This window comes from Rhyacophila brunnea, unplaced genomic scaffold (genome assembly GCF_057557595.1).
Source record: "Rhyacophila brunnea isolate RB1 unplaced genomic scaffold, BYU_Rbru_1.0 scaffold_5, whole genome shotgun sequence".
NCBI lineage: Eukaryota > Metazoa > Arthropoda > Insecta > Trichoptera > Rhyacophilidae > Rhyacophila > Rhyacophila brunnea.
This window is the reverse complement of record NW_028233170.1, coordinates 18,959,820-18,975,199: the sequence shown is the minus strand read 5'-3', so window position 1 is coordinate 18,975,199 and position 15,380 is coordinate 18,959,820. Positions and strand designations below refer to the sequence as shown.

General features: G+C 27.8%; 1 protein-coding gene across 1 annotated transcript in view; it reads right to left on the bottom strand.

Moving 5' to 3' along the window:
- LOC147066128 (neural-cadherin-like) overlaps window positions 1-15,380 on the bottom strand; it is a 549,013-nt gene that overhangs the window by 432,038 nt on the left and 101,595 nt on the right. Inside the window, exon 2 of the mRNA XM_085956145.1 lies at window positions 11,011-11,218. Within this exon, the coding sequence (XP_085812271.1) occupies window positions 11,011-11,071 (61 nt within the window). The 5' untranslated portion in view covers window positions 11,072-11,218. The remainder of the gene's footprint in view (window positions 1-11,010; window positions 11,219-15,380) is intronic.

Sequence of the window (15,380 nt, the reverse complement as noted above, 5' to 3'; positions counted from 1 at the left end):
GAAGACAAAGTTTTTAACCTGTCAATTAAATTAGCGTGTTTCATCATTTTCTTCTTTTTGTAGCATATAACGCTTGAAACATCCAGGATTTATTGAAAAATTTCCAAAGTTTTTGCCAAAATAGTCATTATATTATATTAATTGACAAGAGGAAGATAAAAACAGTAATAATGGGTCCAAATACTTTAATAGTTAAAAATAAATAAAACAATTTTAAATAACAGTAGGAAGTAAATTTATGAACGGACATACAGTGTGTATAATATATGAACTGCAAAGATTTTAGGGGCAACAACCACGAAGTCCCCGCAATCTGGGGGCCTTCATCATATTTGCGTATTTATATTATTGATGTAATTTTCACCAGTTACTTGAAAATATAAATATCATACTCGTACCTCAAGTTAACCGTTAATAAAGAGAGGTCCAAGAATTTTCTCAACAGGGAAATAACGGCTTAATATCTTCTTGGGTATGATCATTTTCTACCTATTTTTATCATTCCATGTTTCTTAATTCGTAACAGAGTAACTTCTAAAAAAATCTCCTTTCGACCATGTCTGATCCTAATAGGATCATAATATAGGCCTCCACAGAGTGGATGTTTGTATTCACAGATTTTGTTTTTACGAGAAATGGATGTCAGCCACTTACTCAACCTATTAAGTCTATGCTCTGACTCGTACACAAATTGAAAAACAATATGTGCACCTGACAAACCAAAAATTATTATATATTATATATTATAAATATTATTATAAAAACTGTTTTTTTCTTGATTTAGATTATCTAACTATTTTAAAAGTAGATTACTTAAATTTTATTTTAAAATAATTATAACAGGGTGATTTTCGCAGTTTAAAAGTCTTTATCTGTGAGTGAGATATTATTATTATTGAAATAACTCTTATTCAAAATAGGGTACATTAATATTGTAGAATATAATATTGGAATAGTATCAAATATTGAGTTATATTAAAATTAATTATAGTACTCGTAATATGATACACCTCTCAAATAATGCCATTATAAATTTAATAAAACATCACATAATGTATCATTTACTTTAACGTATTTTCATAAAATCATTGAAATAAAATCGAATGCTCGAATCGGAAAGTCCTCAAAATAATAGCCACCACCAAAAATAAATAAACTACCACTTCGATGAAGTGGCGTTTTATTACGCGAAGCTTTTAGAATCAAAATTGAAAAGCTCCGTATGAGAGTCGAGTGAAATTTTCTATCCGTGGTTCTATCCACTGCACATGTTCTATTGTCGATAAAACAGGTCGATTGTATAAATATTTATTCCCAGTAAAGTTTTATGAGTGGACGCCCCGGATATTTCAAAGTAGGTTTTGATTTTAGCACAAACCAAAATTAAATTATTATTTATTTTTATAAAATCCATTTTGGATGCAATTATTGGACAGTATTATAAATATTTTAATATGCACAGGATCAAAATATAACAAAAAAAAACTTATTTTATAGATACAACGACAACAGTTTAGTGAAACAGTAATGCAGTAGGTATACAAAGTGAAGCAATATAATACTCAAGCTTTGAAAAAATCACAGAAATCAGGTGTCAGAGTAGATGGTTGATGTAGTTATTGAAATAAAATAAATGTAAATCATGCTAAGTAAAATGTAAAAAAGTTTGACAATGCTCAACGGTAAATATTATTTGATAGATTCTTAATATCGTCACGTAAATTTAACTATCAGTGAAACATGAATCTATAAGATATATTATATAAAAATGGATATCATTAAAATTTATTAAAATTTATTAAAAATATATTAAACAAGAAAGCCTTGTAAGTGTATATCGTCTCTGTTCTGGCAGAATACACTAACTGAAGAATACTAGTTTTGAGTAATTTGACTTTGAAGTTGTTAAAATATTTGAAATGGTCTATCAAAGAGTTTATTAAGTAATCGTAAAAAGGGTGACTTTAAAATAAAGACTGTTTATTTATTAAAAAGGTTTCCAGATGGTAAAGTTTGAAATAAGGAACATTTTGGTATAACTAACTCAATATGTAATTTTTTTGAATTAGTGTCTGCCAGAACAGTGACGATATATTAGTAATTAGGGCGGCATCTAAATTTATGTACATGATGAAATACTGCAGATGTAAAGAAAACACTGTAATTTAAATAGCTTTAATTTAACAATTATTTATTAATAGATAAAACACGTATTAATCCAAATAAAGTAAATAATAAAGTAAAGGCATGGCATTTTCTAACAATTAAGACTCGTAAATATATGTTCGCAGAGACAGAGAAATTACAAAAATATAATACATATTATGTACTTTCATGCTCATCTATACGTCCTCTGATATTCACTGATTTTATTAAAATTCCAAATGAATTATTTATCACACTGAATTTAAAGTTGGATGCCGTCCGAGCGGGAACTGTCAAGGTAACCTCTTTGTCAAATAGATCCGTTCATCTATGAAGTCAAGGTTAAAGTGACTGAGTCAAAGTAATCGAAATCCTTTCTCTTCTGCTCCAGTGTTGCATTTGGTGTAAGGGAGAAAATCAATCTCGAGTCTTTTTCTAATTGCTCATCCCTATACTTATTTTTAATTAGGTAGATATATTTGCAACACAACACAGGCACCAAATTCCAAGCCACCGCATAAAAAGTCAGTGCTTTATATACGTGACTACAAGGGCAATGTGATGATATATTATATCCTCCAAACCCTGTCAAAAGGATAAAATAAAAATGTTTTATAAACTAAATGTGATAAATTGAAGAGATATAAAACCAATACCTATGTTCAATTTTATTTTGCTTACATTTATTTATTTAAATTGTAGGTTTAGCAGTATATAAAAATTAGCATAGTATATTAATTTTAAAATATTCTACGATCGAAAAAAAATATTAACTATAAAAGCCACCATTTAAATATTGAATTGAGGACTTTTAGACCCTTTTATTTATATTAGAATACATTTTTTTTTTAATAAAAATGTTTTCATATGCTGTTCTGTTTATTATATTATTTTTTTGGTTTTATTTTTGGTGGGTTTATTGTATTTGAAGGTATCTTAAATCTCTATTGGAAGTTTATGCGTCTATAATATTGCATTATACTCGTACCTAATATTATAAATACATAAATCAACTTTACTGAAGCTGTCTTTATTTCTTGTCTGTATTTTAAATTAGAAATAACGTGGGTATATTAAATACGATAAACTATTTTTTATGCCTTAAAGCTTCTTTTTTATTTTGTAAAAAGAATGCGATACTCATAATTATATATTATATATATATATATATATATATATATATATATATATATATACCTACCGTGCCTTTTACTACTTCGATCGATTGATTTTACAAAAACTTTTAGGGATGTGAGTAATTTCTTACTTCTATTTGTCGAGTCTGTTCAAGTTTTAAAGTGAAAATCAATATTTGTTTTGATTTATTGGCTGACATCTTAATGTCTCGAAGTGTTTCAATATCAGATTAAAGAAAACTTGCGCGACTAGCAAATGAGAAAAACAATTCAAAATTCAGAGACTTGAAACTGTCGTGACAACATTAAGCTCCTACACATTTTGTGAAACTTGCATATTTATGAGTGTAGCACCAAGAGAAACGTGTTTACCAGACAAGGACGATAATGTCGGTTTAACTGTTTACTTAGTTTTAAAGTGCCTCATGCAAAAACCTACGTATCCTGACAATGATATATTATAATGTCCATTAAACAAAGCCGAAACCTCGTTTAATGGAATATTAAATTTCTTAATCATTTTGATAAGCAAGAAATATTGTTATAAACAACGTCTTAAAATTCCATTATTTTATTAAGGCTAAATTTATAAATCTACTCATTAACATTTAACATAATTGTTATTTAAACTAAAACGAATGTGTAGCGATCATACCACTTAGCATTACAAGGGCTGTACACTTTAATATGTATGTTTTATTGTCAAAACAAAACAATGTAGCGGAAGTGATTGTCAGCATTTTTTTTAATCATAACCTAGATCATTAGTGGCTATTATGATTTGTTTAATTGCGACAATGATTCTTGTAATGTCAAACCCTAAAACTTAATTTTGTTCGAAATTTGAAAATATCTTTATGATATGATTAACAAACTACATGACGTGTCCCTGTATAAAACATAAAATTGAACATTAAAAATACAAAAGTAATATTTAATTGCCTAACATAAACAATATTAAAAACTTCTGTTTGCAAAGAAGTCATAAAATAATTCTGATTATCTCAAATAAGTTTATAAATTTGGGATACAAACAGTAGTGAAAGATATATATTAAATACTGTTTTATTCGCCTTGGTTTGACTGCTTTCAATAAGTTGATATAATATATCATAATCTATATATATCTATCTATCTATCTACGCCTATCTGCGACATTACTTCTTCGATCTTCAATCAATGTATACTCCCCATGATGACATATCTTCTATTACTACATACTACTATTAGCCAGCCTAATATATAATTGAATAGTGACACAACGAGCGATAGCTCGATCAATGTTTAAAATTTCATTGAAGAAGAAAACAAGAAATAAAGAAAACTGTCGGCGAACAAAACTTACAGATGTCGTCCAACGTATCGCAAGATTTACATGGCAGTGGGTTGGCCACGTCGGTAAAATGGATGACCGGTGAAAAGAAAGGTTCTGGAATGGATTATTCGAATTGGACAATACGTAAGTATTGGTAAACTTCCTACTAGATGGATGAATGACATCAATAGAGCTACAGCAGGAATGTGTTGGATATGGATGGAAGAGGACCGTATGAAATGAAAAGAAAAGGAAGAGTTGATTTATAAATTGAATACGGAGAAGATGGATTTATTTTTGATTTTTCACATTATTTATCATCAATAAACATTTATAAGTTTCGTACGAAATATAAGTTTTGTCTATAATTATAAGTCAAGGTCCTAAATTAATAAAGCACCAAGAAAAGTATTAGATTATTTTTCATTGTGCACCCAGGATTAACATACCCGATATATTGGTTAAGGAAGTGAAATAATTAATAAAAAAATATTTCGCAGTCTTCCCGCAATGCTTATGAATAATAAAAGATCAATTACTTATAAATACGATTACAAAATTGTCAATTCAATACTACAACTATTTAGATAAATGACATTGATTTTGACATTAACTTTATAGTGTATATTACTATATTAAATTAGTTCTTCTGTTACTTCATCCTGAAAATTATCATTTGGTTCTTAAATGTCAAAAAGGGAAACAACGAAGAGATGTCTCGAAATATTAGTGTTATCAATAGTATTAAGTATATTATATATACTAGAATATTATACTGAGTAATAAAATTTAGTATTTGAAGATCATAAAGATTTTTTATATTTTTTTAAGTTTTTATGAATGGAACACAAAAAGTTAGAAGTTATCTGGTAACTGAGGGTAGAAAAGGAAATAATATGGCAGTTTCAGTAATATCATCAAAGTAGCTCAAATTAAGTTACATAGTTATAGTATTGGGTCTACTATATTAACCATAAATGTAACGAATACATATCAAAATTTTCAAACAAACCCACATCATAAATAGTATTATAATTCAGTACATTAATGCTTATGTGGTAACTGTAAATTTAACTAACATTCGAAGGCAATCCACTTCTCAAATCAAGGTCCATACAATAAACTTATTGTGATTTACTTCATCAATCGATTCTTCAAAAAGGAATAAATCCTATCGATCTACTATTTGAGACAACTAAAATATATATTTTTTTTGAATAATCAAAATTTTACGTTATTTTAATGGGACAGTAACTATGAGTTACTGCAATGGCAAAGACTCCATACTTAGCAATTATTTAAAACATACCTTAATAACATAATTTATAGACATACCAAAAGTTAAAAAAAACAATAAAATAGCCATCAATCTTTAAGAATTGCATTTAAAATTGACACATATAGATATTATACTGTATTTGAGTCTATCAAATCATCTACTAATACATGCAAACAAAAGCTTGGGATAACCGAAAGTTTTTATATGGATTTTGAACTGATTTGTCCTTGAGTTTTCAGACCTGTCTATTTCATTATATAAAATGACTATCCCTCGAACGACAAAGCATACATACCTTTGCGCATATTGTATAATGGCTATTATTTTACGCAGAGTGATATCATTTCTCATTATCAATAATAAGAGAGCCGACTAGTGAAGTTATAGATTTTTTAGCAGAAATTCGATTACGAGTTAGGCATCAGTCTTTTCAATTTATATTTTAGTGTACATTGTCCTTTTTGAGTGAAATATTTTTTATAAAAAGTAAAATATAATATTTATAACATAAATAAAATTTTATCGGTAAAATACTGAAGATGAAACAAAATTTCAATATTCAAGTCCCATAAATTTGGCTGTCCTAGAACTGTTTTCAGTTATCTACTACAACCTTCGTCCCTTCAACAAGCACCCTATGCCACTGGGTTATTATACAAACCGTGTATATTTAGTTATGTGTGTTTTAATAAAATTGAATTCAAGAGATTCGAATTGACTATACATTTGGAAATGGAAATATTGTGTATTTGAATGAGTCACTATCTTTTTTGGACGTATAATATTTTTACAACATAATGGGTATACAACTATCATATAATATATAATATTTACAGTTAAGATTTCAGTGTAGGTTTTATAACTTAATATAATATCTAGGGAACTTAGAAATAATGGAAACTGAAATACCGTGTGTAGAATCAGGCAGCCGATCTCAAGTTTGGAATAATATGGGATAAACTTAAACACGTGTAAAGAATACGCTTATCGTTTGTTCTGACAACTGCTCTCGTTTTACTCATTGACGCTCATTCAATATCGGTATATTTGAAAGTTTTAACACCCACTATTGCACGTCTATAATGTTTGGTTTATTTTCGTCAGACAAACACACATTCAAAACCCTGCGTCGAAATGTAGTGTATTGAAAAATAGCCTATTATAATTTAATTAATATCCTCTTCTGTGATAATATCACATCATAATAGTTTTAATTATAAAATAATAAATAAATAACATAAAAATATGTAAAGAACTTTTGAATATTCCCATAAATGAAACTATTTAGTATAAGTCGTAAACATATGCGTATGTAGGTAAATAATATACCAAACTTTTGCCCGTATTTATGTGAGACTTTGAGACTTATTACTGTAATGTAGGTTCTACTTCGAGTTTCAGAGTTTGATCGATATTCTACCCATTACCGCATAGTTATACTACGAGTACCTACGTAAAATTTGTGTTCTTAAAATCATTTTGTATAAAAGCTAATTCAACTTTAGACAATTAACTTTATACAGACTGCAATGAAAAGCTGTGTCTTTACAAAGTCCTCACTTTGACTAAACATAATTAAAAGGTAGCGGCAAGCGACATGACTTTGTACTTTGCTTTATATTTAAGAACGTATTTCCTTCCGCTTCGCGTTTTGGCCGCTCCACATTATTCGCGGATGATTTTTTTTAGGCAATTCTTTACAAAGGTATCTGAAAAATCAAAGAATTCGTTTACTTTAGGAAGGTTTACAAAATAGACTCTACTCAGATGTATTTATATAATATACAATATAAGTAGGTTATATATACGTACATAAAAACGTATATATTTATTATGATAAAATTAACAGATTTTAAAAGCATTACATATTTTTCAACGGTTTATAAACGAACATAATAAAAAAAATCTTTTATGTGTTTACTTTCTATATACAAAGGTATCAAAATATATCTTAGTGTATCTACTTTAACTAGAGATTACAATGCCGGAAATCAAAATCAATTACGGGATTAGTATTTTTTTTATTATTTTATTATCCGATATAGCAATCCCGGAAAAAACTAGAAATGTCAAAACGTGACCACAAAATTTTCTATTAAATGTAAAGAATATTTTTTTTCCACACTAAATTATTGCTTTTATAGTAGAATATTATAAGCGACCAATTAAAAGTGGATGATTTTTTTTCACTAATAATGTGATCATGAGTGAATTTTTGCGTTTTTTTGTACTGACATATTTAATGAAAAACTATCATTTTTCTTTTACTTATGATTTACATAAATGTACGCCATAAATGATAAAACAATCATGTAAGCTAATTAAGAAATACAAGTATTCTAGTATTTATATTATAGACTTCAGGATAAATAATTTACAATTCCGGAATTGCAAAGCCCGATTTACTATCAAAATTTTACCATTATATTTATGCGGATTTTAAAAATATGTTTATTTAATACCGTTTGAAGAGACAAAAAATATTTTTCTGAATAAATCTATTAAAATGTATATTTAACTATATAAGTTATCTATAATATATTTGTTTAATTATAACAATTTTGATTTCAAAACTAATTAGATAGGCAGATATTTAATGAAAAATCTTTTTTTAGATACTATCTAAAACTACGTGTTCATATTATGTAACATGCTGATGTTATTATTATTACTGAAAATAACATAATTTAGAATTTTTGGACCAACATAATATAATATTTAATTTTGCATAATCACGTTTCTCTATTCACTATACATTATATCACCGTTTAATATAACCATACTCACAAATCAATTTAACCTACTGTAATTAATCATTTTTATTATAGCATAAGTGAGCACATATAAATCTGTGTTAAAACATGGTCACTTATTATGAAATAATATTCAAAATGTTTCCATATAATATATTGAAAGAAAACCTTTATTTTATCCCGTTGTAGATCCCACCTCAAATTTTAGTATAAAAAGATATCACAAGGTTACATCTCAGTGCTTAATACAATCAATATATAAAATATAGCTAAAAAAGGTTGTATAACATTGTAAATAATTCAGTGTAGATAATATTGTCATTCCACGTGAATTCACTATAGATAAATAACATTTTTATGATAATTTCTTATAATAAACTGTACCTAACACTTTGCTTTGTGCGGCAGTTTGTTTTCATTGTTTTTATTAAATATACTGCTCGTAAATTCATTTATCCATCCATTAATCGTTAAAAGATATGGGAAAGAAATTCGGTCATTCAGAACAAACGAGATAAGGACAAGTTCAATATAGCTCGAGGTTGGGGTATAAACTAAAATGTAGGGCACTTTTCCTGGTACAGTGTACGAAACAGCGGAGCCTAGCTGGAGAGGTTTTGGGCCGTTGGCTGCGAAGAGAATTTCCGGCGTAGGACGGAGACAAATGGCCCTATTATCCCAATTTATATATACAAACAATTTTTCAAGAAATTTATAAGCACTGATGGGCACTGGAATGAATAAATTAATTAACGGGCCAAGGTGTACTTAAGCGTTATTGATTTTTTAATCCTCATTACGAGGGAATCGTCTTTGTTTTATGTTGTTTGTAAACTTTTTAATGCTGCGAAATTGAATTGGTGTGGTCAGAATTATTATGAATGAAGTCCGAATTACACAAAAAATACTTTTAATTGTTATTTTGTGCAGTTGGAACAAATTTATATTATTATAATAGTATGCATTAATTACATAATATGTGTACGTATACATAGAATACCTATTGATATAATTCACGTCTAAGATCTTTATTAAAATGGTTTTAAAACAAAGTTTTTGTTAATTGTACGATATTTGAGTTTTTTTCTTTTGAACAGCTGTTTCAGGCCACAAACACATCGTCAAGGTGAATTTATATTTGGATCATTAGGAAATGTTATGGAAATGGTTTTATAGCTCAAAAAAGATGCTAACAGAGTTTTTTTGGTATTTGCAGTTAGCCAAGTTAGTAGAGCACCCGTCCGTGAAATCATTAGAAGCGGGTTGGACTAAAACCATATATTATTTTTTAATATGTGTTTCATTCAGTGTAATAACGACTCCTCGCATAAACATGTTAATATAACCTCCAGTCTGTTGAGGTCTACTCGTTTTGCTCAAAAATAATAATGGTAATAATTGATGATTTCCTTTTTTTTTATTTAAAAACTACTACGAATACAGTTGTAATTATAATTTAAAAAGCTAAAAAAAGTTAAATACATAATATTAAATAGGTATAGAGGGAAAATGTACATGGATTAAATAGGTAATGTATAACTCAGAATATCGTTAATTTTACCTACCTATATTATTAATTATAATAAATAATAAATAACAAATCATAATATTATGTAAGTCAGATTAATTAAAGTTTACTTAATGCACTATAATAGACACAGGACCTACTTGTCATTTTATTAATAATTGTATCTTAATTATTGCTAACTAAGATTTTAATTAAATACTAGACTAATATTTACGTATAGGAGAGTAAAATCAATTTCTTTCTCAAAAGCTTGATTAAACTAAATACCTACTTATTCAAAGGGTAAACGAATAAAAGTAGCTTTTTAGATTTATTTTTTTATTCAATGTTATATGATTAAAGTCATATACCACAAAATGAATGGTGTCATATTGAAATTTGAAAAATGAGATAAAAGATAGGTTTTTATTATTATTTATAAAATAATTCATTCTTTAAATTTAAAGTTCGGCATCGCCTTTCAAATTCTAAAATAAGCCAATAACAAAATCTTTCAAGATAAAACCTCGAAGTCGCTCTTTAATAAAATTATCGTAGTATCGGAGTAATGATGCGTGAATTTATCAGTGAAGACGTGCGCTTATTTTCGAGAGAAGTGTATTGTTACAATGGGATGGATGATTAAGTGATTGATTGTGGTTACCGACTGTCAACTTCCCATCCTACATTGTCGATACTCATAATATCCGAAGACTTCCACATAAGATGCTGTAATCATGTAATCTATCAGCAAGACAAAAAGTAAAATACTATTTTTTTAACATCATTTACATGTGCTTTCTTGCCAAATAAATATTGTCTCTCTCACATAATATAAGTAGTAATATAAAATATATAAGTAAAAAAAAACTCACCGATGATGAGTCTAAAAAGACTAACTGCTAGCAGGTTGAGATCTGGATAATGGTGCCCCATGAGTGCAGCGTCAGGTTCCCTTTGAAAACTTCCAGTGATAAATTATCTTCGGTGTAAATTTTTGCATATCTTTCAAAAATGTCCCAGTTTAAGATGCTCGGTGATGTTATCTAGTGTGCTAGTTTTTGATGGATTCAGGCAATAGATCTGAAATAAAAAAGATTAAATATCATAAATATAAATGATAGTAAGTATTTTGTTTATTATTAACATATTATTTTAGATTATAACTTTGGAACAAATTCTTTGACTTTTACTAAAAAAATATTAACGACATTCAGTCATTGATAATTTGAATGTTGGATGCTGGAAAATTATTAAGTATGGAGAATTTATCGCAACAATGTTGTACCTAATGGTTATTAAATTCTTTTATTAGAAAGACCCAAATTTATATGAAAATTTAATCATGAGTGACAAAGCTCGTTTCAACCTGAGTGGATCTGTTAACAAATATAATAGTCAGTTGTGGGGAATGGAAAACCCAAGATTAATTCATGAACGACCTCTTCACCCTCGTAGGGTGACATTTTTGAGTGCAATTTTGGCTAGTGGTGTCATTAGGCTTTTTTTAAATATTAAATTTTGTTATTGTGAATATTGATCGATATCAAATTAATTATGATTAGACTAGAACGAGGTTTGCAGCATTTACTATGTTAAAATTACACTTTTACCAGTACAATTTGTTGCGCATACAGCTTGCGAGCTGATTATAAATTGGCTACTCTTTCACATTAAAAGCGAAATATTGTTTTATTTATGGCCAAAAGCTATAATAGAATATATTATTATGTGATGACATTGAACAAATTACATTTATGAAATAGGCCAATATATTGTATTAGAAAGAGCAGGCATTTCATAAATATTGCCACTGAACCGTAAACCTGCAAAGTATATTAAAAAAAACACTTTTATAGTTATTTTTAATATTAGTTCTAGAGACAAAAACAGCAGTTTAAATTTTTGTAAAATATTGACAAGTTAATAAAAAAATATTTTATTTTTCTTTTCTCAGTATAATTTATAAAAAAGCGTATTAAAATATTATTATATTATTAGTATACAAACAGCATTTAAAAGTACTTTTTTCAGAAATTATATACATTAGAAAGATATACCTACTTGAGACATTTTTAATAACTTGCCAAGATTTTCTAGAAGTGGAAACTGCTGTCTTTGTTTCTAAGCCCCTGATATTATACATTTCTATCTAGCTAGTGTATAAGTACATTTATTTTTTACTATACTCAATTCGGTTGGCAGTGTTAATTTTATCCTATCAATTCACAAAGGCGGAATTTCATGATAATTGTACTTGACGAATTTTTGTCAAATACGGATTACTTTTTATAACTGTCTTTTCCTAGTGTTTTCGATTTAACACGTCGAGTCAAAATACACTGAATAATTTCATGACTTGAACATGAATACCCCAATTTTTTCACTTGAATAAATGTGTCATATGTATAATATATTAGTAGATTGATCGTTAAATACATAATTATGATACTCCTCATGGGATTCCGTCTTTACACATTTAAATTGCATTAATATTTACTTTTATTTTCATTTAACGATAATTAAGTAGATGCTTCGATGATTAAAATCTTATTAATATTTAAAAGGCACACTAGGAACATAACGGAGAAAATTATAATTTTTAATTAAGTAGGTAGTTTTAATAAATTATGATTCGCCTCCTCTAAATCACTGTAGAAGCTATTTCGTTAAAAAAACGCTGGTCAGTGCAATTTATCAGGCAGAATTTCTTGATTAAACCCATAAAGTAGAAGTAAGTAAAAGAGGTGTATAAGTACTAAACTTTTCAATGCAGAGATGAATAGGCTAACGGAACGGATCTTTCCAAAAGTAAATGACTGCAGGTTCATATTTTATTAGAGCAAACGGCTTTGGGATAGCCCTCCTTCAGCGGAGCTCTCCCATTTAATTAGCTTATGTACATAATATATAACATATATTATATAATACGAGCAGAAATATACTTTTAATGATCATGCACATTAGCGTAATAAAGTTCCAGGTCAATGTATTATAATATGGCTGTGTTAAAACTATAGAATGGTTTCTAAAATTATACCGCCACACAAATTGATGCGCACAAACAATTTTTTGAAACTCAAAGCATGTCCACTCCTGCATATATCTGCCAAATAAACTATAAATTGGATAGCCCACATTGTACACATTTGCATGTTTTAATCAAAAAAACTACAATACCACAGGTCAATACTTACGATGATTAAGAAACATTTTTACACTTGATTGTTTCTCAGTTAAATAAGCATATACATTATATAATTTGTTTTCAACCCCGGCGAAATACAAAATAATGGTCATCTCTGTATACATATTTAAAATGTGACGTATTACACAAATTTTTGTAAAAGCTTTTGATACTATGTTTATTTATTTACGGGTAAATGTCTCTCAGACTGGACTAGAGAAATAATGAATCAGATAATACTAACTAAATTTTCTGTAAAACTATAAAATTACAAACGTACTCATATTAAATATTTTGTTTATTCCTTGAATAATTCATAAGATATAATGTTAGGTATATTAAACTGAATATAATTCACAATTTAAAATATTTCTTTTATTGTTTTAATTGTCAATTAATGGTGGAAATGCATTGTATTATTAATTTAATTTAATAAAATGTAAATGCTTTATCGTATTTATTCCACTTTTATTGAAAATTTCGAAAATGTCCCTCTGAAGCGAATGAAACCGGTCCAGATATTAAATAAAAGTGGAATAAGTACTCTAAAAAATTCGTTTTATTTAGTTAAATTAATAATTCGGTAAATCTCAGAAATATGGGTACCTGTTGTCAACCAATGGTTTTAATTAAAAAAATATGTTCAATTATAATATTATTTTAAAACTACTACAAATTGTTTCTACACACTAATTATCTATTTTAATTGAAAAATATGACAGTAATATATAATTGTAGGTTGGTATCCAATGGTATACCAAGATATATTGATATATTATAATATCATCACTGTCATTATGTGTCATAATATAATATTGGCAATACTTCCTGATGAGGAAATGGATATATGTCATATTAAGCTTATCACGTCGAGTATCAAAAAATGTAAGATAGAGAGAGTGTAACAAAGTTCTAGTCATGTAAGCCTACTCTGTGATTAGTTTTGTGATTTCTTGCATTATATCTTGAAGATTTTTTGTAAGTAGCCATCAGATGACAAATAATTAAAGTTTTACGTAGCATTTACATAATAAAATAGGTTTCCAAATATTCAGGTGAAACAAAAATCTTGTTACTAGGCAGGCTTGATTTCACGTAATTCCTACTCTATATTAGTATTATAGTATTAAATGAAAAGCAAACCCACATAGCAACAAGGTATTTGTATCACTATATTACAATAAAGTGGTTTTAATAGCAAGTCGTATTAATGTATTGATTTAAACAGATATCAAGAAAACTATTGGTGAATTATTTTAAAACGCCAATCAATACTTTTTTTTAACAAAATGGATGTGACAAGTAAATGTATTTAAAAATAGCTTATTCGCGTTATTTCAAGTACATAGTTCATATTATTAAGGTATTAAAAAAAATATCATATAAATTATTGATAAACCTCAAAAGCACACATAATTTAAAAAATCTAAAAAAGCTTAGACTGAGTGGAATTTGAATACATTTATATAGTTTACCGGGAGAGTATCAATTAATATTTTATGCCGAGTGTCAAGTGCCTTTTGGCAGATAATTTCTAATACCTTCCTACGTAAATAAGGATGTTTTAAAATAAAATCAACATTTGGCAACCATTTTAGAAATTTAAATTAAGGCAATATCATTACTACCTATGATTCATATTATGATAATTATTTTAGTTGTGATGTCTCCGTATATATACATATTTTTTTTAATTTAAAATATTGTTCATTTAATACCTAATACTTATGTATATACACCTTTCAACTCTTGAAGGAGTTCATGTGGCATAATCTCAAGAGTTACGTCACTGTAGCCCACCCTCCCTTACCCTGCAGCGGTGCTACAAAAGCGATATACGTGCTGCAGGTCTCACATGGCGGAAGGCGTAAGTCGTAACAATGGACTAAGGAAACTGGCATGACCTTGTACTTGCTTTATGCCCCAACACTGGGGCGTGACAGGGTAAAGAACGTAAATATTCTTAAAATTCATTTATAAGAAAAATATATGTAAATTTAAAAATCAATATTATCATGATGTTTATGTATATTATAAAGATTAGGACAAAATGTAAGG